Source organism: Centrocercus urophasianus, unplaced genomic scaffold, assembly GCF_019232065.1.
Source record: "Centrocercus urophasianus isolate 14NV4802_14NV808 unplaced genomic scaffold, USGS_Curo_1.0 seq_16, whole genome shotgun sequence".
Classification (NCBI taxonomy): domain Eukaryota; kingdom Metazoa; phylum Chordata; class Aves; order Galliformes; family Phasianidae; genus Centrocercus; species Centrocercus urophasianus.
In genome coordinates, this window is record NW_024884711.1 from 6,357,709 (window position 1) to 6,384,781 (window position 27,073).

Consider the following 27,073-nt stretch of genomic DNA (forward strand, 5'->3'; position numbering starts at 1 on the left):
ATACTAATACAGAATACAGGAGGACCTTTATTAAGATGATGCTTTAATGGACATCTAACTTGAAACCTTGCAAGCAAACTAGAAAGTAAATGTTCAGAAAGAAACTCAAAGTATTACACAACACACAGAGACTCTACGGTTTACTTCTAGTGAGAACTTCCTTCTAACCTCACCATGTCTCATGTTCCCACATCCTCTATTCACTTGTGTGAAATATTCCCTAAATAGCACTAAAGAGTAATCATCATTTCCTATGCTTTCACATTCCCTTTTTACATGCTGTTACTTTGCTAGTTGACTGGTAATTACTGAGCTGCTTCTCTACCAAAGTGTGTTAATGATTTCTATTTCAGTTGTAATGACAACTTTCAGAGAAGAGAAGCTCAGAACCCTTTTTTCCTTCCTTAAATATTCTGGATTTTCTCTTGAGCTGGAGCTTCCACTCATTCTTTCAGTCTAAGCACTGAATTCAGAGAATGCAAGCGTAGACACTACCACAGGAAGGGGCAGGCATTGTTTTTTTGGGGGAAGCACCTTGGGTAACCACAATTCTGCCTAAATTTTGCAGCATTCCCTTTACAGTCTCATCAATTCTTGTTGAAATTCAATTAAATACAATTAAAGAATAAAAACTGTGGGTACTTTATCATTGCCAGCAGCATTTTAGAATATTCCAGTCCGAATATACTTTAAAAACAGCCCAAAGGCGTTCTAAGCATATTGGCTTAGATCTTAGCAAAGCTCCTTTAAAAAAAAAAAAATATACATATATATCCACTACTTCTCTCCATCATAAGAACTGGCTGTAGAGAGGAGCCATGACAAATACAATTCAGTTCAAAGCAGAATAAATAGCTAGAAGGCTGCTAATGGGAATATTGTAGATGCACGGCATAAAGGCATACTTTTCTAAGGTCGCTTCTTTACATCAACTCCCAGCTGTGCCATGGGCTGAAGACTAGCTATCTACAACACTGGTTAGCCTCCACCTCACTGGGAAGGCTATAGGAGACAGGAAATAGGGCCTCCTCATAAAGTACTTCAGAAGTTCTGTGGTGTTCTTGTCAAATCAGTCACTGCAATACATTTTCTCCACAAGACGGTAGAACAGCAAAGAGCAGAGTGTACTTGCAGACACCCAGTAGCTTTACGTTTGTAAAACACCTGCACAGTGGCTTCCAGGTCCTTGCTGGGGTATGTAGAAACTTCCAGGCTGGAAACAGAAGTGCCACTGCTGTGACAAGAGTGCTGTCCCAACTGCAGACTCACTAATGACTGTTTCCATGATCCTTGTTGATGCTAAAGGGCACCTCTTGAATGAGTTATGAGCAAAGTTACGCATCTCCTTTTTTCCCAGTTGAAAAATCTTCCCACATTCCAATGTTAAGCAGCCAAGGTCCTCCAGAAATTAAAACAGGGTGGAGAAAGGAAACAAAGCACAAGATTGATGCGGTTCATGTGCAGACTTGCCCTAGGAGAAATACCTTAATAATTCACAGCAGCCAATGGTGCACCATAGAGTAGTAAATGCACTTAATGCACGTGCTTTCTTATATTGAACAATGGACAAATGAATTAAATAGTGGAATAAAAACAAGTTTTATTTTAAAATAGTGGCAAATTCAGTGAACTAGGAGGTACCTATCTTCACCTGGATACATACAATTCCCAATCTATAATCCTTACAGTTTAATATAAATGAAAAGTTCTAGACTTACCATGAAAATACATAGAGTTGGAAGGCACCTTTAAAGGTCATCTAGTCCAAATCCCCAGCAACAAACAGGGATAGCCACAGCTACATCAGGGTGCTCTGAGTCTAATCCATCCTGACCTTGAATGTCTCAAGGGACAGGGCTTCCACTACATCCCTGGGCAAACTGTGCCAGTGTCTCACTGCACTCACTTTAAAAGACTTCTTATCATATCCAACCTGAATCTCCCCTCTTTTAGTTTGAGATCATTTCCCCTTGTCCTGTCACAACAGACCCTAGTAAAGAGCCTATGTCATTTTTGGCAGGGCTGTGCTCAATCCTTTCATCCCCAAACTTGTATTGGTACACCAATGACTTCACCTGACTGCCATGAATTTTCGAATATTACTGAAACTGACTTGGCCATCAGCCAGTTCACCCATGTCCCTGGGATATATATCATCAGGACCCAAAGACTTACGGATAGACTAGACCCACAGACTTGCTCAGGTTCCTCAGGTGGTCATGAACCTGATCTTTGCTTACAGTGGAATAGATGATGTTTCCCTAATCCCCTCCTTCCAAAACAATCATTACTCAACAGTAAGGAAAAACAATATAAACTATATCAAGGAAGCTCTAGTGTCTAGATTTTATATATATAAAAATTGCCAAGAGATACTTATGACTGGTGATTTATGTCTTTACCAAAATAGATGTCCTTCAAACACTGTAATTTACTGAAATTAATGGTGTCTTAAAGCAGGAATACATACTATGAATTAATGCATTTTTGAGCTTATATAATGTCAAGTATAATACTATTGGCATCCTACCTTTCTGCATAAAAATGCTGCATGTTGCACTAATACATATTGGCTTACACAGAAAAGCAAACCTAAGAATGTAAGTGAGCTTTACAGATTTACCAGAGTTCCACAGTTTCACACCATAACTCAGCCCAGAGTACTACAATTTTACATCCTCCAAACCTGAGAAGCTCCCACTTTATCGTCTAGAGTGTTTCAGGGCTGTCAAACTGAAGCCATTGGAGCTAATAACTTTGTAAAAGGAAAACCTTCCCACTGCCAAAATCACAATTGTTTCCTATTCTTGCACAGATGCATTGTACAAAATGTGTTCTGCTTTGTCGTGAATGAAAAAGCAGCCACAGATGACTAGTCTCATAGAATGACTTCATTTTCTTTCTTACTGCAGACTAGATGTGCAGGGAATCATGCTGATCTGAGAGCTATCAAGTGGTAGGGTTTCAGGAGGGCTTTCCAGCTGCAACAGACAGCTCTGCCAAACCCTTTCCGGCACACTTGTGAAAATGCACCCAGACATAAGAAATAAGAATAATACAATACAATAAGAAATTCCAGGGTGGCTATGAATTCCTTTGTTGACTATAAAGGAATTACTTTTTTTTTTTTTTTTTTTTTTTTTTTTAACCTACCTTGAGCCACAGAGTCCATGTAACAAAAAAACATGGACCTGTAAGGCTGATCAGGAATCAAGCATTAGCTGAAGAGCACCCAAAGGAGGGCTATAAAGATGGGGAAGAGCCTGGAGGGCAAGGTGTATAGGGAGCAGCTGAGGTCCCTGTGCTTGCTCAGCCCAGAGCAGAGGAGCCAAGGGGAGGTCTGATGGCAGCTGCAGCTGCTCACAGGGAGCAGAGGGCAGCGCTGAGATCTGCTCCCTGTGACAGCAACCAGACAAGAGAATCTAAGGGTAAAGCCAGACTGGGGGTCAGGGACAGGACTCGCACCAGAGGGCAGTGGGCATGGAACAGGCTTCCTAGGGCAGTAGGCACAGCCCTGGGTGCTGAAGTTCAAGGAGTTTTCGGACAGTACTCTCAGGAAGAGCCAAAGAGCTGCCCGACATTGTGAAGCTGAGGAGAACTGTTCCTCACTGGCCCCAGGACTGAGGAAAAAAAAAAAAAAAAAAAAAAAAAAAAAAAGAGTTCTTGATTTGCCCTCTACCAAGTCATTTTTTTGCTTCCCTCATTTCACAAGATCTGGTAGATCCAGGGGAAAAGCAGTGCACTGAACATGAAGCAATGCTGCCTCTGCTGCCTTTTTTTAAACTTGCTTTCCTCTGTCTTTTCTACAAAGTACACCTATGATGGAAGCCTCCAAAATGAGAAGATAGTGCCACAGGCAAAAATCAAAATAGGCCATTTTCCCCTTAGTTTTTCAGAAGTCTCTTTTACAGAGGTTTCCCATTCTGGTTGCCAGGGACTCTCAGCAGCAGGAAGGCCGGCTGAGCTTTTTATGAAATGTCATTTTTGAAAGTCTTCTTATTAATATTTTTCCAGATTTGTTACAACAGCAGAAGATTTACTGCACGTTTTAGAGTTATGTTTGCAGTGTTCATAATCCGTGAACATGAAGGATGTTGAAACTATGCAAAAATGTACTGCTTTCCAAAGTAACATTAATAATACATTCATAGCTATTGAGACCTGCTCTATACTAGTTGAGTTAGAATATGGGTATAATGTATTCACAAGCACTGTGGATAAATCACTTCAATAAATTCTTCATGCTATGCTGTAGCCTCCAAAAGCTCCCTGCCTGATAAAAAATAAAAAAATAATAATAATCAGCCTGGATGAACAGTCTGTGATCCTTCTCACTACCTTATTATTCATCTTTGCTTCTTGTCATAGCACTCAGTAATCAAAGTTTTCCAATATTTCTTACCTGGTCATCCTAGTTATAAAAATATCTGATATAAAGGCAGATTTCTGTGTCCATTTATATTAATGCTCACACCATCCTGGAAGTAAATTTAACAATATGATAACAGTAATATCCTTCAAACAACATCTCTGAATAATTTCTTCAAAAATTGTATATTAAATGAACATACCACATGACAATCCTTTCTTAATGGTGATAAACATCCTCCTCTACTCACAACTAACCTTTGAAGAAATATACTTCTATAAGCTCACACATTTCCTCAAAAAAATAACCCAAACAACTGTAAATACCACTTTTGAGATTTAAGCACCAAGCTGAACCAAACGCTTGGGCTGAGTTTCATTCCTTTGTGAATAATGCTGCCCAGAGCAAACACAGAAGCACATCCTTTCCACTAGACCATGAGCAAGGGAACACACCATTCCTATCAACACAGCCACTGAACAGGAACAGAAAGCCCTGTCACAGCCAGTGACAACATGCCTCCAGTGCAAAAAGCAGGACATACATACAATATTTGTATGTATGCAGTTTGGAGATACGGCAGAACTGCGTGTGATCTCCCTTTCTCCACAGATCTAAGCTTGAATCCCCTCAATCCACAGGACAAAAGAGGCTTTACACTTGTCCATGCCACACTGAAAAGCATCACCTCTGCTAGACTGTGAAACACTGAGCTCTCAGATCTCCCAGTCCCTAAAAGAGACAGTGAGTGTAAGAGGGAGGCTGTCACAACTCTGTTGTCTGAAATGTGAATTTGCAAGTCGTATTCTATGTCTCTACTCCATTTATCTCACATTTATGATTACATGTGTTAGGAGAGGTGTTGGTAACATCATCTGATTTCCAAATGAGTATTTAGATTCATGAATTCATTTGGATTCACCTCCCATCCTCTGACAGCAGACACCTGAGGGTGCCGAGAAGGGTCCCTGTAGGGGACAAATCCCTTTGAGGACTAGACACTGAATCATTCAACCAGGAAATTTAATTTTAAAAGACAAATACTAGGACACAGATTTCTTCTTTCATTTTTCACACTTTTTGTAGTAATTTGAGTACTTCTAAAAATAAAACCAGAACGATGGCATAATCAATGTCTCATAATGGAAAAATAATTGTCTTAAATGAGGCTCATGCTCAAAAGCACAAAGAATAAATGACCAACAATTTTTGAGTGTTACAATATTTTTAGCCATACGGTATTTCTGATTAATTGTTATAATTACTAACTAAAAGCCAACTATGTGGTTGCTTCTGTACGACACATCCAAATACTCTCAAACCCTGTCCCAAAACACTCACAGTTCAGAAGGTGAGACAGGCAGAAAGAGGAGATACCAAGATACATAATGACAAGAACAACAGTCCAGGTGCTCCTTAGCATTAGGAGGCAAACTAGGCCCTGCTCTTTGCAGATGCATGAGGAACATCATTCCTCTGAGAATTAAAAAATGGACTCTAAGCCTTTTCTCCTCCATAGTCAGCAAAGGGAAAGAAGGAAGAAAAAGGGAGCATATTTTGAGGCTTAACAACACACACCAGTTCTACAACATATTTTGAGCCTTTGGCAATTTATGGTAATTAAAAGTAACCCTCAAGCTGTTCTTTGTGAGAGGAGGCTGCTCTGGAGCACAGCCAGCTCTGAGTCCAGAGAAGCACAAGCTTCCATGCTGATTTGTGCCATGCAGCACTGGGTCACAGCAGAACCTATGAAACAGGGGAACAGTGCTGGAAATTTTTATAAACCGCTGAAAACCACTGTGGGAAAGGCATTTAGCTCTGGTACCAGTGAAGCATTTCTAACTGGGTGTCCTGGTTTGAGCTTGGTGCTACAGTCTGCCCATCTCTCTCCTTACTATCTTTTATGAGGCCACGTGCAGGAACCAGTGATGCTCTCAAGGCTGCAAAGAACCATATGGTGTCACCAAACGGCATCATCATCTTTCACAAGAGAGAAGGATATTCTCCACGCTGGAAAACATCAATGAAGACAGATGCCTGGTATTCTACAGGAGAAGCTCAATGGCCAGGAGAGTTGAGAAATGATCCCAATACTGATTCACACCAAGAAGTTTGCCTCAGAAAACCCTTATTTTCTGAAACATTTTGAAACCAAAGCAAGTTACATACACTGTGTACCACTCACCCCAAATTCTCACAGGCCATGTAAACCACAGAGGGAAAGGACTCTCCTTTTTCTGTGGTAGCCCTTCCTTGGAAGACACATGCAAAGCAGTCAGACTTGTGGTGTCTCTTGTCTATCAGTCTCTATCTCAGAAGCCTGAGGATCTACATCTGGTTCCTTATCAGCCACATTTGTGCTTAGTAGTGATTTTGCCAGTAATAGCCCCAGGCATAAGTGTCCCAGGGGTCAAGAAAGATGCACTGCAATATGCACAGCTGAGGCCCAGGGTCTGTTACCCTATCTTGTAGATGATCTCTCTTTATGAGATTGCTCTGCCTTAAAAAAGCTGCAAGTGTCCATTTCTATTAAGCCACAGCAACTACTCCATTCCTGGGCACCCTCTTTGTCCACTCTAGGGAATCAGTCTCAGCACACTCTCCATCCCTAAGCACCAAGCATTCTCTCTCTGTTCTGTCTGGCAGAGCTAACCCCATCTCTCTCCAGCACAGGCTTCATCCTCAATAACTGCCAGTGCATTCTGCACAGAACAGACTGTAATGTGATTAACTTTATGCTTCACAATCTTAGTGTGAGAAGCAGGTCCCGGGGTACGGATCTGACGTGAAGCTCTCAAGCATGTACAAGGCCTCAATCAGAAAAACAGCTCTTCTTGAAATGGCAGAATAAAATAGCTTTGCACTACATGAAAGGGCTAGTTGCTGTAAAAAAAAAAAAAACAGTACTTCCACTACTGAAGAAAAAAGACATAAAAATGATAATTTATTATCATAATTACCATATTATCAATGATAACAAAAATAATGAGATAATTGCTCCATTCTCTCCAAGACAAGGCCAAAAGGGGTTTTAAACGGTTTTTCTTCTCTCTGTGCTGTGCTTTAAGGCTCTGAATTAACTCTATACAAACAGAAGTGCTTCGCCCTGCAAGCATATGCTCACTGCTGCCCATTTACCAGGTACTTACACTGTTTGCTATCTTCACACTTTTCTTTGTTCCTTGACATCTTAACTGTGTGTCTGTATGCTTACTGTTAATGCCTTCAGCAATGGGAAGCTGTGATGTCACAATGAATTTGTAGCCTCTACAGGAGAGAGTGATAACTAGCATTTTAGACCATACTGCAAAGTCATCATTTTCTTTCTCATGAGTTACTAACTTCAAGAAGCTGTGTCTTTTTCAAGTGTACAAAGAATTAGAAACATCATGCTAAAGTACTAAGAGATTCTCATAGGCTAGTTGCAAAGGAATTCCAGGAGCAGCAAAGCCCTGTGACTTACAAAATGGCCTTTCAATCTAGCCAGTAGTCTGCTGCTTTCTCTGCAGTTTACACATAGGTACTGTCACTAATACACCACTGTTCACTCAGAAAGCAACAGCGGGCCATGTGAGGCCTTGTAGAAGTGCCCACCTCAAATTTTCAACTCCTTTAAAGTCCTGCTTCAATACCTCATAACTGCTGATGACACTATCAAGCTATTCAGACCAACGGTCCCAGGTATGAGAGAGAATTGCTTGCTCCTTTTCTATCAGTAGACTAAGATCACAGTCTGTTACATGGCCTGAACACTTCCACCTAAGCAATACTTTGGCTTTCTATGCAGAGCATGCTTTTGCCTCTGACAAGAGTGGATGATGGCAGTTGCTTGAGATGTATCCACATGTACCATCAATATGGAGTAAAAATAAATGCACAGGAAATACAGAATTTGCTCTCAATAAATCATGAATGTTTTAGTATATAGAATAAACTTATCTGCAACAAGAATACGCACTGTATTTGCTCACTGGGCCCCACAGTTGCTTCCTTGATGACCCTTTTATTGACAGGATACGAGGACACCTTACCCTTCTTATCTGAAAAGCTGGAGTTTGTGTTACAGCAGAATTAGCGAGCAATGTCTCATGAAGGCTGTCCACACTGCCATGCAGTTTGCCATGGTCAGAGCAGTTAAGAGCAGCCTTTGAGTACCAAATGCACACGGGAGCATACAGAAAGGACAGAATACTTCTCTTAGAGCATGACACATATCAAATCATTAGCTGTAACATTTCAAACTGGAGACTTAATTTCATATTTTCACTGGAATCTAAATTAATTAATGTTTGGACAGTGCTGTGGCCTTTAAAAAAAATACCAAGCAAGAAGTATTCATTACCACTACAATGAACTGTAAATGAGCACTTGATTCAGTGTCTCTTTCTTTCCTTTCTAAATCTTGGCTTTTGCAAAACCCCAATTATTATTTGTCAACTTTGAAGTAATAAGGCATGTCAAGTTCTGAACAGCATTACACAGCTTCAAAATAAAATCTACTCCCTTACATTAGAAGAAAAGGGATGGGATTTTCCAAAGTATCTTGGTGCTCCACAACACAGTAACACATCTACTGCATTTTTAAATGCATCTGCAGAAGTTTCACACTAAACTACCATTAGGATAACAAGCAGATTAACATATAATTAACCTGCTTAGGTACTCAGGCAAAGCTCACTGATTGCTCTGCTGAGTTATTAAGCATTTGCTGATTTGGAAAACCTAGCTCCAGAATCACCCTTATCTGCGGATACAAGAGGAACCTCATTTCAGATGAAAAAAGAAGCTCGGAGAACCCTTCTGATCACCACAGCACAGAAGAAGAGTTCAGCAATGGCAAAGCTAGAGGAACCATACAGTGCAGTTCCTTCAAAAACTGGGGCAGTGCTGGGGGGTTCTCCCCTCAGTGCTGGTACCAGGCACACATCCATTGGCATGACAAACAGCATGTACACCAGGTACCTCCACCCCCAGGAAACATGGCCTTCAGGATGCAGTTCTCTTGCCTTCTGTAGGTAAAGGGAAGTGAGGTGCTCTACGCTTTATCTCAAATCCCAGAACTTTTTGGGAACCTGATAGAGAAGCAGTTTTAAGTTACTTTAAGAAGCTATAATGCAACAAAAAGCATAACAAGACGCAAAGCAGCAAAGTCTTAGACTACAGTAAGTAAGAATTCAGCTTAGACAAGATAATAATAGATATAAAAATAAGAGAAATAAACTATTTACCTTTAGAAGGCCTGTAAGATCCTCAAGTACACAGGAACATTCAGGCAAGCTACCCTCACCTCTACTGCCAACCCTTAAATGAGGTCTGAGAAGGGATGGATCGTGGCTCCACCTCTTCCCATCACTCAGGTTCTTGCACCTGAGCTCCCCTGGGTTGACTCTGCCTTCCTACCAGGTGCTCAATCACTGGTTCAAGCCATGACTTAGCATTTCCACTACAGAACAGTATTTTTCTTTCCAAGTTTACTTTTCAAATACCTTTTGTGAGACATATAAAAATATTTGATTTTTTTCAAGAAAAATATGGGGCTCCAGGGCCATGTGAAACAGTGCTCTGTGCTTTTCCCTGATCTTAGAAGCAAATCCTGCCCCTGAAACTTCAGACTTTGGAGGATATATGTAGTTTACAGTAATAATGTACACAAAAAAATACATTAATACCAGTTATGTATAGACCTTGATTTGTCAAAGAAGTTTTGTAGATGTTTCTCATGAAAACACAGGCCAGCCATATTGGCTGCTTTGAGGATCAAGTGGCTTTAAGACTAACTTAAATGATATTCCTGCAAGCGTTTTTTTTTTGCAGGGGGAATTCTGAAGTCTTTCAATGAGTTGAATGTGCTTAAATTTTGAACTAGAATCATAGAACCATAGAATGGTTTGGGTAGGAATGGAAGTTTAAGATCATCTAGTTCCACTCTCCCTGTTATAGGCAGGGACACCTCCCTCTAGACCAAGATGTGGACTCAAGTTCTTTGGAGATCTACCATAGAATTGAATAGGACATTTGTATATATGGTACTTAGAAATGGGTCAAGGATAACGCCCACTACAAGATGCTATGCTCTTTGGATGTTGGTTTTATACGTATTTCTTCTAAATTATTTACACAGCTTGCAATAAGCTACCATGGGAGTCCATAAGTGATCAAAACTAACATAATCTCTAGAGTTACAATTTCCTTGTTCGAAAAGTGCCAAGGGGTGGATAGAAGCGGAAACATCTAAAGGCTTTGCAAAAAGGCAAAGCCATTTCTAACACAGCATTTTTAAACACAAGGGTATAAATATCACAGTATTACTGATGTCAGTAGCACATGTCCATGTGCATGGCAGTTCACACGTTGTGGAATATCAGATAGAGATGTTTATTAAGTACTCAACAGTTAGTCATTTTTCCATCCTTCTTGCAGGAACGCTGTCACAAGCACTGGATTATTCATGGACATTAGACAGCAGTGTGTGTGCTACCATACAAATTTTTGTATGTCAAATTATTGGAACACAGCCCAACAGAGATACAAGCGTATGGCTTGTGCTGCTGTAGGAGTAGCCTGCCCGGTGCTACGAGCACTATTTACATATTCAACTGCATTTGCCGCATTACAGCTCGACTGCAATGTTGTCAAAAACATACCAATGTCTCCTGGACAGACAGCAAGAAAATAAGGCTTTGTGGAAGGAGGTGTCTGACAGGATGTTTCTGGTTTATAATGCAACATTAAGCTAAGCTGGTGACATGGAATCTAGGAATAAAATCCAAACCCTGCTGAAGTCAAAAGGCAGTTTTGCCACTGAACTCAGTAGGACCACTATTTCATGGTCACCAGGCAGCTGTCTGCGTATCAGTAACATTTCTTTCCCCACTGACTTGATGCTGAGTCTCAGGGACACACACAAAGTTTCATAAGCTGCTAAGTCTTTGTTCCTGAAATTTCATTTCTCTGAGAGACAGATGAACAGAATTTTGAAAGGGAAAAAAGGGAAAAGTCAAATTTGTACTCCTGCTTATTCACTCTCCTTTTAAAGCTTCTCTCTAGGCTTCAGGCAAACAATAATGAATCTAAAATAGAAGCTTAGACAGATACATTGTGTTGTAACGCAGATAGCTCCAGGTCCAAAACACAAATAATTCACAACAAAGGATGTAAAGGATATTACGGATTTTGATCTATCAAATAATTTCTTTAACAACAGTGAAAGGAATTTTAAAACCAAATCCTTGCAGCCTTTCACAGTTTGGATAAACAACCACATTATGCATATGCATTTATTATCTTGTGGTCTTTGAACATAATGGTCATGGACACTGTTACTATAAACCAACAAGCACGCTTGACGCATACAAACACCGGGAAGTTACGCGTGTTCTCATTAACTTTCAAAAATCTACAGGGTTCTAACATAAGCAGTGCCAGTATAAGCATATAAATGAAGGTACTTAATGCCAAGAACATAATCAGACTATCAAACGATATGTGCAAAAGCATGAATTCCTTGTCTGCCAATAGAGTGAGCAAACATAGTAACTGTCTGTTGGCTTTTTATCCCAAATTCAGTGCGAAGCACTCGAGCCATGACCTGAAATTCTATAGCCCCAGGCCTGCTCCACATGGTTGTGATCAACTGATGGTTGGACTTGGTGATCTTACTGGTCCTTTCCAACCTTAATGATTCTATGATCTTTCTATGTCTCAGCAAATTTGCAAGAGCAGCGGAGAAGTTTACACAATGTGGAGAGCCCGTTTTCCTAAATCTGTGCCTGCTCTCAGCAGAATAAGGCAGAACATCCCTCCACCCTCATACATGTGCCTCAGACTCTTTAATGAGACTGTGTGCTCTGTGAAATGTGACCCAAATTTAAAAATTATTTAAAGACAAGACAGTTCATGGAACCAGCAAATTTAAAATAAACATTGCAGATTGTTCTTGGGAACAACCTCAGGTTTAGAATCACAAGAGTCATCTGATTCAGAGAGCTGTGCTTATGCAGCTGATGAGCAGGGACATGCTGCCTCTCGTGTGCAGCTGAAATCCCACCAAGAGGCACATTAAGGGTGCAGATGGCTACACCTGATAAAAAGACATGTATGCAATTTACTTTCTTTTATAAGGTGTGTTGGTTTGCATTTAAAGTTCTCTTGAAAAGGTCTGTTTCCCAGGAAAGGATTTCAGAAAGGAAATGGAAGCAGCTTCTTTCAAGAAGGCAAAGTTTTGTTAAGGAACAGAAGCAACAACCTTTAATTGAACAGTAGGAAAAGAACGTGTGGATGTACTGCTTGCTGTGTGCTACGATGGGCAGCCTGTTACCAAGCCATGTGACTCACAGATAGAAATCCTGCACCCCAGTGAGCATCCCAAAAAGCTTTGTACACAAAACACTGCATACCCAGAGGCTGTTTACCTTTCTAATTTCTAAGCAAAACAGATGGACTCTCTTGCTAGATAACCACTCCCCCACTGTTCTCTTTGCTTAAGCTATCACCTACCAGTCCAGCAGTGCACTACAAAATTCTATTTTCTTTTCTCTCTGCAAATCCCCATGAATGATAGAAAGAGATTCTCTCCCAGTCTGCATCAGGTAATCCCCAGTATCTTTAAGCATACGTCAGCCATATGTTCCTATCACACAGATTAATTATACATGGCTTGTGCAAACTGAGAGAGCTCTGCCAAAGCAAGCAGGCTCATTTGCACTGAGGACACTACCTACAATATCATGTGGTCACAGGGTCAAAGGATGATGGGAGCTTTTCAAATCATCTAGATAACCCCTGTCTCCCCTGAGAGACGTGTTTTTCCACCAGTGCTTTGTCAGCAGAGCCTCTGACACCCTCCTGATCATCCTGCTCCAGCCCCTCAGTGTCCTACCTGCTGCAGCACTTTGGCCTGATGTCTAATGGTAAGTTCCCTGCTGCTTTATAAATCCATTTCTTCATGCCTTCCCTACTATAGGCATAGAAAAGGTTATTCCCTGGCTTCTGGCCACAGTCTTTTTTTGTGCTGTTACCATGCCTCCCCACTTGCTTACAAGCATCAGTGTGTGCCATCTTATTAAAGCCACGCAGTTATTCACAGACACTGCTCAACAACAGGAGTGATGATCTTGGTTCCTGTAAGAGGCAATAGTCACTGGGGGACAATAGTGCCCAGCACCTCTCAGAAGGCACGGTGAATTGGGTGTTGGATGCCACATGAATTTAACACACTCACATAGCTTCTCAAATATCAGTGCCCTGGACTGGAGTCAGCCTTTGTGCAAACCCTTCCTGCGGGGTGAACTTCCCTGCAAGAGATTTAACAGAACGGCAGCCAGGCTGCTGGGTACGAGGGAGGAAGGCAAGCTGCATGTACAGCAAAGTGATGCAGGGTTTGTGACAGCCTGTGTTACAAGGCACAGCCACTCACTGCCATTTTTGCTCAGCTTGCTACCGAGAGTTGTGAGTCTGCACACAGGCGGCTCGCTCTATTGATATTGCTGGGCACTGTGCCAGGCCTCGGTGATGAAAGAGTGATGCTTGGGAAGGCTCGAAGTGATAATGGCATGAAGAAACACTCAGGCTGGCATTTATTTCCAGATGCTATGGTGACAGGTCCTCATACAGACATTGGTGCTGTAAGTAAATAGAAAATAAAAGTCCTTCCATTTCTTGGGAAAACAAATGTCTGAAGAAGAAAGTCTCACGCACAGTGTGTGTGCCAGGGGCTTCACCAGTTACCTTCCTCCACATTTTTCCTAGTTTACATGCAACTTGGATCATCTCCGTGAACACTGCATGCGTGGCAAATTATAATGTGCATGTTTTATTACAGAAAATGCAGGCATATTGTGGCTTATGCTGTAGGGCTTAAATCATCACATTAGGTCCTTATAAAAAATGGAGATCGCTCAGCCTCATGGGAAAGGCATTTGCATCTTCATCATTATAGAGGCAACCAACTTCATCCATAAAGATGTGCCTAGAACAAATGGCAGCAAATTGTGGACACATGTTTTGCTTTAATTAGTCCTCATCAACTCAATCTAGCTACTGACTTCAAAGAGCTCTCACTAAGAAACCTCTTCCAAAATTTTTGGTTTAATCTTTTCATTTATTTATTTATTTTTAAATATCTCAGAGATCTCAGATTAAAGAGTATTTTTGAAGATACAGTCCGAAAGCAACACTTCCTTCCATTTCTATCACATGTTTAATTACTGATTCATAAATAATGAATGACGAGGTGTAATGCAGCATTGCCCAGAGCCCATGTCCTGGGCCAAATGCAGCGCTGCCATTTTCACAAAGTCTATCTCTTGACAGCTGGGATCAGATTCAAGCCAGCCATAACTATATTCAGAAGAGCAGCTGCTGCTAGTGCCATTTTCACATACTATTCTTGATCAGCGTTAAATGGATAGAAAATGCTCTTTTTGGAAAGCGCAGCAGGGGAATATGGATGGCAGTAGACTGATTACATAAGTCATCCAGAATTCACTAAAAGGATGGATGCTACATTTAGTGACTTCAAATCTTATTTACATATGGGCCTGATTTTTAAAAAATACAGCTAACATCTCCTACTAGTCTATAAATCAAGTAAATCTTCTCTCTGAGCTCCAAAGCTTAACAGTCCTCATGCATATGAGAGTCCCACTGTCTCAGTATATAGACACACAGCTGAATACAGTACAAATGAACAGAGGTGGAAATGAATACACAGAAGGGCATAGCCACTACTGGCCCAATGGCACAGCTGGGACTCAACACATGTGGCAAGTCTCATGGCATTGCACTAGTCTGGGGATGAAATTACTTCTTCCCACACAACTCAGTTTTGCCTCTGCAGCTGATCACTGTTTGTACAAAACCCACCAACACTTTATTCAAGCCATCCCAGTTTATGATGTGTAAGAACACATGCATCATGCATGTCTCTCTATAAGCCTAAGTCTCAATTAGTTGCTCACACCATTCCAGACAAAATGAAAACACAGTATCAGAGTCAGCATCACAGATCCACTTGTAGTTGGAGATGAAGAAGGAAGGCACAGGACATCAGTATATTAGGCCAAGGTAAAACATGATCTTTTGACCCTTTTTCAGAGGTGGTTCTTTTTCCCCCTTCTGCATAGTAATGCAGTAATAGCCATCTTTCCCTCTTTTGTGCAGATAAAATAGATAAGACCATGCTGCAGGTGCTTCATTTAGCATAAATACACGTTACAGGAAATATTTCTTTTGCTGCAAAATGCACACTCTTGAGATTGTTTTTAAGTATTGTGGTGTAACTGGGGAAAAAGTTAGCTTAAATCATACACCTACAGGGCAACTAAGAAAAAAAATACAATTTAATAAGAATTAATCAACTTGGTGGAACTTGCCACAGGCTCCTTACAAATCAACCTACTAACAAATAAACGAATCAGACAGAGAGGAAACTCATTTCAAATGCCTAAAATATAGGCTACAAAGCTGTAACTGTTACATCTGTTTATGACAGCTACACTTAGCACACATATTTGCTGCACTCAGAGAAAAAGTGCAGCTTGTTTATCTACCTATCTATCTATCCATTTATCTATCTATTCATTTAATGGAAATAGTCATTCCTTTCAAATTAAGTCATGGAGTTCACCATATCATGATCAAAATCATGTATATTTAGTTTGCTCAGTCTTTCCCTCTTCATTCTAAGCATTCCTCAGTTTTATGACAATATCTTCAATTTATTACCCTGAAAATACAGTTTAAAGCAGCAGGGGTAGCAATGGGCAATGCCATCAAACAGGGAAGCATGATATTAAAAAATCCCAAAGGCAAGCAATCTCAGAAAGACCCAATACTACAATAGGTTTAATATGGAGTATGTTTATTAGAGCAGAATGATCTTGGGTGCACCTCTGGAGTCTCCCTTTCAACGTCATGAAACCAACTGATTATTTCCTGCATCACAGGATTAGAACTGCAAAAGAAGCCAAACTAGCAAAACAATTCTCTCACTTCATACCCTAACAGCAGTGAGTAAAACAAATATATGACATTAACTGCATTCCTGTAAAAGTCTACAAAAAAAAGTCTACCTGTTTGATTAATTGTCATACATAGCCTTAAAAGCAGTATTTCTTTCATTGTTCATCCTATATATACAAAACATGTTTTTCTGGTTTCTGTTTTGCTTGGAACAGAATAAGAGAAATCCGTAAAGAATGTTAATAAGAGACATACACTGAAGTCACAAGTTCTGCTGAACTGAAAGGACAGCATAGAAAAAACTGTTTACAATTCTTCCTGTAAAGTAACAATTTCCTTCACAAAGCATACTGATGAAATGATTACACTTATATTTTGTCTTTTCTCACTTTATCTATCCTCTAAAATTTTGTACAAAATGCTATTGCTTATAATGTTGACACTGAAAGTTGTCCACCTACAGAAATGTCCTAACTACTGCCTAACACTTAAAATCTTGCTTTGTGCCTCTGGATAGGAGAGACAGCCTTTATCTGCACAATATAAATGTCATCTCTTTTGAAGTATTTTCACTGGACCTTCATGCTACATGAACTCTTCTAAAAATTAGAAAAACAAGTCATCTCAGGAACTGACACAGCATTTATGACTATGTGAGCCCAAGGCTCCATTCACTCACTCTTAGATCTCTTTGAAAGATCACCACCGGATGGTTGGTCAGATGGACCCCATTTTTCCATGGAGAACTATGTATACAAAAGCTATGATTACAACAAGGTTGCCACATAATTCTTCCAATCACCATCCTGTGCTCCTACTTCTCATTCTTCTGAGTGTTCACAGTCTCAAGGCACAGCAGATCACACTTACCTTTGTAATACACTCTGCAAAATCACCTGCCACTACAATTTCTTTTTTAATACATCTCCAAATATCTCAGTAAACAAGAAAATTTAGCTTCCTGATGGTTCCTCCAGGTACCAGGCACACGGTAATGTACCTTTCTGAATTGTGTGCGCCATAAATAATACTTTCTCATTTAAATATCTGAATGATTGGTTTCTTGTAAATAAATATATATATATATATATATTTTTTTTTTTACTTACTAAACAGTTGGCAATAGAGGACCTGTAAGCTTCTCTTCATGGTATCATGTGGTCCTGCTGGTCTGCCAGTTTATTCATGATTCTGTCAAGGAAAACAAGAGAAAAAGATCTGTGATTTGGTAACAAGACTCATGCTTTAATGTTACACCTGTTGATTACAAAGTCAGATGAAGCTTCACAGGAAAATTGTATTGATTAGCAAAGGGAAATTGCCTAACTGTGCTTCAGCCTTTTTAGCCACGCTTTCTAACAGCTTGGCAGCGAAGGGTATTGCCACAGACAAAAAAGGGAAAAAATCTCAAGAGTATAAAAAATCTGTACACCAACAGTCAGTTCTGTGCAGTGCCTACAACTTGGTAAAGTGTTACCCAACCATCTCAGAATCACTCAAGAAGTCCTCAGACAATATTTTCAAATACACGTAAGAATTTCTCATCTCAGTTCAAAAAAACATCATAAAAAATAAGCCCCAATCACACTGGCATTAATTATTCACATTGAGTGGAAAATCAGAAATGCATAAATCAGAAGTGAAAAGCCAGCATAGTCCCAAAACACTGTTGTGAGTAACGTCTCACTCAGGTCCCAAAGACAACACAGTATTTAAGCTCTCCATTCTATAAAAGAGCATTTGTTGAAGATTCGTAACCAACTTCAAAAGACAGGACACTGAGATCATCCTCTTAAAACTCCTGTTGTGCATGTTAAATAGAACGTGCTATCCTCTAGCTTCCAGTTCAACATCATTTCTTCTTCCAAACCACCTCGAACATTCCTGAGTCATTTTAACATGTCCTCATGAAAATCTTTCAAAACTTATTACAAATGCAGTCTTGAGGAAAAGATAAAGGAGTCAAACCAATAAATAACACGTTGGAATTGAACAAATGCTGACAAGTTTGTGAAAACAGAATTGTATTTGACATTTGGGTGGAAGCCGTATAAGACTGTCACTTTTTCTGCCTGTTCTGTAAAAAAGATGTTTGGTGTTATGTTATTAGACACAGCAATTTTTAGGTACACAAGCACGATGTTCTCAGATTCTGCCATGCTCACATTTCCATTTAAAAAGAGACCATAAAATATCGCAGGAACTCACAGAAATTTCAATGTTTTAAGGTGTTTTCCCCTAAATAAAAGCAATTATTTGTGAATTGTGAATTGATTTACTATTTTTTAAACAGAGTCAGACTCATAATGGTGTTTGATCATGAAAACTTGCCGAGGGACTCCTGTTATTCCCCTTCAGATTTATCTAACAGAAAGGCAGACAGAGTAAAGCTAACAGTCTTTATGCATAAACAAGCACCGTTTGGTACAGCACATTTCAGAAAGAAATATACAAAAAGTCTGTGGATTTAGGGTTGCAATTTCAAATTCTTCTTCCTTAGCAAAATTGTATTTATGTAACTCCACACTGTTCAGTGCTTGTAAAACCTCTTCTGACATACACTTAAAATCAGAGCGCTTGGGGATATGGAATCTACACTGTCAGTGGATTCTTTGCATATATTTTTATTAATATCTTAATGGGGAAGGTATGCTAAACAAACTTTTTGAGCTAGGCAACTGTGATGTGATGTTTTGGGCTGTGAATTACAATTTATTCACATTTCCCTTCCATCTCCATGTTAATGCTACCCATAGTGTATAAAAGCATTTTGCTTATAAATTCTGGTATTGTGGTTAAAATAAATGGTATGCTGCTGAATATTTATTTATTTAGATAGGACTCTCAGGGTAAATTACCCCATTCTAAGATGTAGGAAGTAGTGTGCATATGGGGAAAGAAACAAAGACTAGCACTCAATAACTTTCACAATGTACTTCTAGAGTCTTCTGTTAGTATCTTCTTGACTACATGGCCACAAAATCCTACTTAGAGAACTCAGTACTTTGTCTAAGCCAAATGCTTCAAGGTTATGGGCATCACTTATGGCTTAAATGTAAATGAACACAGAGCAAGAAAACTTTCTATAATTTTGAATACCTCATTTCTCATGTAAAAGATATGCATGCAGAACAAGAATTTATCTGACAGATACTAAAAGTTAAGAGAGATTTAATAAGGCTTATTTGTGTATACTTGGAAGCCAAATCACATCAGTGATGGTTTTGCAAAGACAGAATCTGCTTGCATGCAGTAACACTGCACAAGGGTCAGGCCGATGAACCTCACATTACAAGCCTGAATCACCAGCTGACATAAGACCAGGGGACTTGGCACTTCTGTTTCAAAGTGAGGAACTGGAGTCTGTTTCATTTCCCCTGTCCAAAAGACGCACTCTATACTTGATAAACATTGTACCTTGAGGTGTTCGTCCCTCTTCTAATTCTGATCTGAAGAGAAGATAACAAAACTGCATGTAGTCACCAATATGTGGGTATGCAATAGATTTTCACACTGCACAGTAATGTTGCCTCTTTCTTCTCCATTCCCAACTCCATCTATGATTCTATTTCATTTACAACTGCTGCTGAGCTTTACACTGCACTAGTTTTGAAGAGCTGTCTGATACAAATCTGGGAGTGGTTCCAGCTAATCTGGAGCCCCTCCTCAGGTTTACCTGTGTTTGCAACTTTGCAATTAGCAGCACTGAATTTTACCTGCCATTTTTCCACCTGAGATAGCAATTAAGAGCAGAATTATTACTAGAAAGCAAACATATACATATCATACATAGCTTCTGAACTTACCACAGTTTCAATGCTAATATCAATTTCTGCAAATCCCAGTCCTAGTTAAATAATGGAAAATCTCCCTTCCAACACAAACCATTCTGTGATTCTGTGATCTATCATGGACAAGAGACGTTACATACTGAGTGGTAGCTGAAGGGGCTCTGGCTCACCAATCCACACTCTCTAAAGCAACTGAATGCAGTTTATGCACTAAGAGAGAGTAGTTGAATTTTGCATATGTGAACGGAAAATGTGGGCACATAGTTCCTTACCTTGAGCTGACTAATGTAAAACCAGAGTATTGCCACGTGTTTTATATAAGCCAACTGCAACGTTGTAATGTAAAAAATACATTTCAAAGCATGCATTAAGCTTTAATAATCCAACATGTATTCTGACAACATGAGTTTTGTACCCATTTTAGCTTCACTTTATTCTTTAACTCTCCCTTAGTTTTCTCAGGAGTACTCTTCACCAAAATAATAATTTTAAAACATATTGTGCTTCAATATTTGATGAGCCTTTTGCAGTATTTGAAGGAATTATCTATTACAAATAGGTTGGATCTTTGATTAATATTTAGAAAAAAAATTAGTACTCAACTTTGAAGATAAACTTCTTTTCCTAGATTCATAGTTAGGTCTCTAAGTACATGGGTATATTTTCAATTACTGTTAAGACTCACTGGCTCTCCTTTGAAGACTAGGAAATACTGAAAAAATTGTAATGGAAAGAGGAGAAAGGTGAAAGACACACCAGTTACATCCCATGAAGCACACAAACTTGTTTCTCTTTTTCTGACTATCTTTTCTACTTTATGGATTGTTCTGGAAAGAAGAAAAAGCTGCATCACTGACAATTTTCAGCTGAACTATTCCTGGTTCTGCAGAAAATGAAAGAGGAAAACAAGACGCACTCTGAGTACCTCCATTTCCAATTGTTGCTGATGAATCCTCCATCAACGAAACTCAGCCTTGACACTTTTAGTATTGTCCTATGGGGTTTTACAAGATAGGCTCTTTACTTAAAACTCACAGAGGTGTGATTTCCCCGGGAGTTAACTGCCTCTTGCAAAGGGTACTTTAATGGCGACCAGATGTCTCCCAGCAAAAAGGAAAAACTAATTTCTGCACCTCTCTTCTTGGTTGAAGTGTTCTTGTTGCATCACACACGGAATTCACAACAGCCTGGCAAAGCCAATGATCCTGACTATGAGGTGGACTTTCAAAACAAATGGAAAACCTCACAAGTTCTCACTCAATACTGTCTCAGGGTCAGATTGATACAGCTTTAATTCTAACATCAACGTCTTCACCCACTGCTTCCCCTCGTTAGCCACTCTTGAGTATTCAAGCATGCCTCTTAGCAGGAAGCAGGTGTACTTTTCTTGGCTACACAAAGCTGACACAGAGCTTTGTGTTTTCATGTTTGTGTGATTTGTTTCTTAATTCAGTGGCCTATTTCTACAATCCAGCTGTTATTTCGCAAAATTTATATCCCCAAAACCTTCAGGGCATGCTAATAAAAGGATGATTAACTTGTAGCACTAAGATTCCTTCGAGCGAGAATTCTATGTTCTTGTTCAGCATGTGCCATATTGTCCAGTGTGATTTATTTCTCCCAGCTTGGAACACGCAAACCATAGTTACCATCTTTCTTCATAACATTCTGAGTGTGGTTACTTTGATATTTATGTTCCCTCTGTACTTAGATTTTTAGCACTCTATGGAATGGATTCCTTGTTGCAAAGAACAAATCACATCTTCTTCCACAGTTATCCTCAAAGGTGCATACCCTTTGCTTTCCTAAGACTCCAAAGAGTCATATCTACCCTCAGGATACCTCAGCTGCACAGAATCAGCCTTGGTAACGTTGCGTAGACCTGTCATACATGCATAAGGATTAGTCATGTAGAAGCTGAAATAATCGCTATCATGAAAAATACACAGAGAAAGCAGTGTTTATACAGAAGAAAATCTGACAGCAACTGTTCCCTCATCCCCTGTTTCCCTACTTCACCAATAACTTTTGAAATCCCAGTCCTCCCTCTGCTGTCTAACAGTAGTTCAAATGGCTGCATCCTCCCATGCCTCCTCCCAGCTCCCTCCATGAACAGGGGAACACAGAGAAGTCCTGGGCCAGATGATCTCTTACAAGCTACTGTCATTGGTGTGGTGAGAGGAGGACATCAGCAGATAGTTCACTAATCTTTATCAACTTCCTTTATCCACGTGTCAAAGCTGACACATGTCAGTGAAAGGAAAGGCAGAAAAGGCTTTGTATTCCTTGTAACAAAAATAGAGGCACAAAACACTTTGCGTCACAATGACCAAGGGAAGAACTTATTCTGAAGAGAGCAGGTAACATTGCTTTTGCCTCTGACTGTCTAGTGCCTTGGCATCTTGGTCACATTATGAGCAGACCCTGGAATAGCCAAGGGTGAGTGCTGAAGGGGTCAGAAAAAAAAAAAAGAAAAAGATTAAAAATAACAGAGTGTAAATGAAAAGTCATTTGATGTGAGACTTCCTGGCTTTGAAGTGTGCATGCCCTCCAGTAATGTCAAGCCCCATGACCTTTTTGGAAAAGCTGTGACAGACAGGGCTTCTCTACAGGCTGATTATAACTGACATGAGTTCTTCTGAAGGACATCAAAAGAACTACAAAGCACTCTAGCTCTTGAATGTCCTTTACACTCCATCAGTTGTGTAAGAGGGACTTAATTTCTTAATTTTGCTCTTCATTAGCTACTGTTAGCAAATAATTTTGAAAGTAGCTTCAGTGGGAGAGAAGCCTGACCAGCAATTGTCGTGGTTGCTTCTTGTTCCCATGGGTGCACAGACGTGTGTCTGTCTGCCTACTTGGAGAATGAGAAGGTTAAGAATGAGCCTCTCCCCTCCGACACTCATCTCTGTGGAGCTCTGAGAAGCTAGCATATTTATAAGGATCAATCTGACTTAGCAGCTACAAGGATGATTAGAATTTGATCATTAGTACACATTAGGAGTGAAGAGAAGACCCTCGCATGAATTCTAAAGATTTCATATGGTTGAAATTGGATCCAGTAGCATTTATAAAGTAGAAGTTCCTTTGCTACATTTTCTCCTACAGTTAAGCCATACACTACTTATGAGTTAGATCTTATTTTATTGCACTCACACCATACGTAAACCTACTTTCCCACTGTTGTCAATTAGCTCTAAATGGATTAAACATCTGGTTACTGTTATCAAGTCCCAGAGGACATTGCCAATTTTCTGCAACAACCTAACATTAGATGGTGACACTGAGGTCATTTTAAGGAATTACAGCATGCCGTTAGACACTCTGATTTTACAACCAATATTCCATAGACGGCTTTCTGGGTGCCTACTGTACTTCCACTGCTTACAAAGGTGTTTTATTTTTCCAGTCATAGTATCACAGTGCAATTTTCCAAATGCAGGAAGTGACTTCTGCCACTTGAGTTACATGAAAATCTCCATTATCTGATAATGGGACACACAACTGAGCCACTCAAGTCTCTTTCAGGAAACCTTGCATATACAAGTATGTGCTCTGTGCATTTACTTCCACTGGAAAGCTAACAATGATAAGTCGAGGTCCAGCTACAAAAATATTTCCCTTATAGTTTTTTCTTTCCAGCTATTAACAGCCATTTGAAACTAGTCTTTGATGTTGAAATTTTACGGAACAGCTTGAAACATGCTATTTTTGCCAACTGTTTGAAAGAAAAGATTCCATCTTCTCTGAGTTTGGAGGAGGAGCATCTTTCATGCTTTCATGTTGCAACATTAAAAAAAAAAAAAAAAAGTGAAACAGCTGGGTCAAGAGACTTATACCAAAATAGCCCTTAGTGAAAAGAACCTTTCACTGTCCTCTTACAAAGATATATACTTTTTTCCTAATGAAATATGATGGATTTAAGTCTAAGTGGTGTAAGCTTTCATTTTTTCTTTATGGATCATATGAGACCCAAAACAACAAAAAATATTTTAATATTATTTCAACATAAAACAATGTCATGCAGCACTATGTCTAAGAAGCATTCAGCAGTGTAAACTATCTGCCCTTTGATATGAAAATTTTATAACCGTTGCAAGCTCTCCTGCTAGAAGTATTTCTCTGCACACAATGCTGCCCCAGTGTAGATTCTCCTAAGCAACCTCCTGCAACTTTGTGAGATATCTCGTAACTTCTAGGAAAAGGAAGAAAATACAGCTCCTTTTCTTCCTTCTCAATAGAAACAGGTAAAAAGCAGAACCCAGTTACATTTCCAGATCAATCCTGTGCTGGTATACTTTCCCAGGAGGATCTTCCACAGCATCTCGCCTGCCTTGCGGTGTCCCTAATGTGGCTGTTGACATCTTACTTACTCATCCCATCTCCCTGGCTTCCCTGAAGCCCAGCTCCTGTGGCCTGGTTTAAATGCCTGTGCTGAGTGATACTAACTCATCCTTTACATGTGGCTGTTTCTATTCATTGGGTTTCAGAGATTTGAAGGTCTACCCTTGATTCCAGCTTTGGGAACTGAAAATTATGATTTCAACAACTAGAATCACAGAATCATAGAATCACCACGGCTGGAAAAGACCTCCAAGATCATGCAACCATCCACCTACCACCACTATAACCCCATTAAACCAAGTCCCTTAGTACCACACCTAAACGTTTCTTGAACACAAAGGAGTCACACTAAGAGCTCTCTCCAGCTGCAGGAATCTCAAGGTTTATGGGGTTAACTTTTCTGCAGCGGTGTTAAACTGTTCCCTTGTTCCTACTGTGTAGGATACACAACAAAAAAGACCTAAGGTAGGGAACAAGCAAACAAATAGCTCTGTGTGCTCCATAATAAACACTGGAGAAAAAGGGTATACCTTTGTGAAGCTGCTAAAATTAGGCCTTTCACATTATTCTGCTTGATTAAATGTAAATACTTCAAGTAGGAAAAGGAAAAAGGGTGCAAAAGAGAAGATATTATTTTACAACAAGGTGCTGTATTACAGAGATTTGTTGATTGGGTCAGATTTTCAGGAAGGGAAATCGTCAACTGCAAACAAAGATCTGCACATCTGATGTCTAGGCCACATTCAGAAAGGTGCTTGAGCATTAAAGATGCAAGCAGGCATTTTATTCTCAAAGCTACCAGTACTGTAGCACTGAAAGCACTGCTGTTACATCAACTGTAGATGACTTCAAAGAAAATCAGATGGAAAGAGCTCAGTCTGACATTCTAAATGCAAGATCATCCATTCCTCTGGCAAGGAATACTATTATCCAGCTAAACAAATACATCACAAAGGAGGCTCAATACTCAGCACCACCATTCCCTGCTTTACAGTAACACTGAGGCGAGGCAGGAAGTGCCTATAACTGCTTTTATAAAGATCTCATGCTATGCTTTGGCTGTGAAAACTTTTATTCAGGGTCCCCTCTCTTTTACAAACATTCATCAAACGCTGTAAAGACTGAGAGGGCTACAGGATACAGAACAGGGAGATGTTCATGATTGACTAGTTAAGTTTTGGCCCATCTCTAGGGGAATTTCAGCTGACCTGACATAGAATAAGTCTAGATGAGCCCAGCCCAAGACCCACATATTCTGTATTGTCACCAGACTTCTTGGCTCATCTAAATCTGCAAAGCATAGAGGAAATAACCAACACTGAAGGACACCAATGCAGTACTCTTTCTGACTCCACCAGCTGGTGAATCCAATTCACAAAAACAGGGCTTTTCTGAAAACTGAAGTTCGGAAAGGACAAAGAGCTTTGTGCTCCACCAACACATATTCAGTGTATTCTCTTGTATCAAGCATGATCACATAATTAAGATGTACATAAACACACAATACATAAATAAATAAAAAAGCAATTACAATTTTGAATTCAACGTTTCTGTTAGGTTTTCTGTGTATATGGTTAAGGGTGGCTATGTTCTCTGCTTCTTTCCTTTTTCCCATATTTATATCAGTATGCTCATTCACTGACAAAAGAGGAAAGAAAAAGGAAAAAAAATGAATAAACACATATATGGTATTTTCTCTCCTCCTCTCTCTTTTTTTTTATTCCTGTGAAAATTAGATTTCCCATCAAAATATGCATTTAAAAATAAGAATACTTCCATGCCAGCTTTGCATGGAATGTTTTGTACCATTACTAATAATGATTTGTAAGTATGGCACAAGGATCTAATTTCACAATGACAGGGTATGACAGACACATACAAGTACCTAAGATTGAAAGAAACATTTGATTATATTTGAAAAAGAAAAACCAACCCACAAACCCACGGTGGGAAAGCATAACTACCTTTTGAATTCTTAACAGTTCAGTTTCAAAAGAGCATTAATACATTTAACAGTAATCCATACTGCTGATTTTTTTAACCAACACAGAGCATAAATTTGTAACAAAAACAGCACAGTCTGCAATGAATTTCTAGTAAAAATATCGGTACAATAAACAAACATGAAAGGTGCATTTTTGAGGGTCTGTGTGTGTCTTGCCAGATCCTTTTGTCCCCACAACCTGGTAAAAAACTGAAATGTTTGCTGGTTTCTTTTGAACAGCCATTTTAGAGCACACATTCATCTTGGAATAATGTCTATCACTTCAAAGCCTGCCTGAAGTAGCTTCTTGTATGAAATTATAATAACTCATGCTCTAAGAATAGAGAAGCCTTTGGAAAATTTGGATGGATGGATACATAAATGCAGATGCACAATCATCTGCCATGGAAAGTAAGCTTATGTCTTGACCTACGTCTCCCTGGTTAAACCTTCTTTTAACAGAGCCATTTACTACCTCTCCTATAATCAGACATTCAATATGGTAAGAAGAGAAAGCAGATAAAGTGAGCTCTGAAAGATGACTGCTCTGCTTTGGGGAACTGATCAGCATACAGCAGAAAGTAGAAGAGAACACTAGCTCAGACTTGACATTACATCTGAGAG

At 39.6% G+C, this 27,073-nt stretch overlaps 1 protein-coding gene across 3 annotated transcripts in view; it reads right to left on the reverse strand.

Moving 5' to 3' along the window:
• The window catches only part of TMEM108 (transmembrane protein 108), a 153,185-nt gene that overhangs the window by 62,000 nt on the left and 64,112 nt on the right, over positions 1–27,073 (reverse strand). For all 3 annotated transcript variants that reach the window (XM_042817521.1, XM_042817522.1, XM_042817523.1), the window contains one exon: positions 17,440–17,521. In XM_042817521.1, coding sequence (XP_042673455.1) covers positions 17,440–17,479 — 40 coding nt within the window. In that variant the 5' untranslated portion in view covers positions 17,480–17,521. The remainder of the gene's footprint in view (positions 1–17,439; positions 17,522–27,073) is intronic.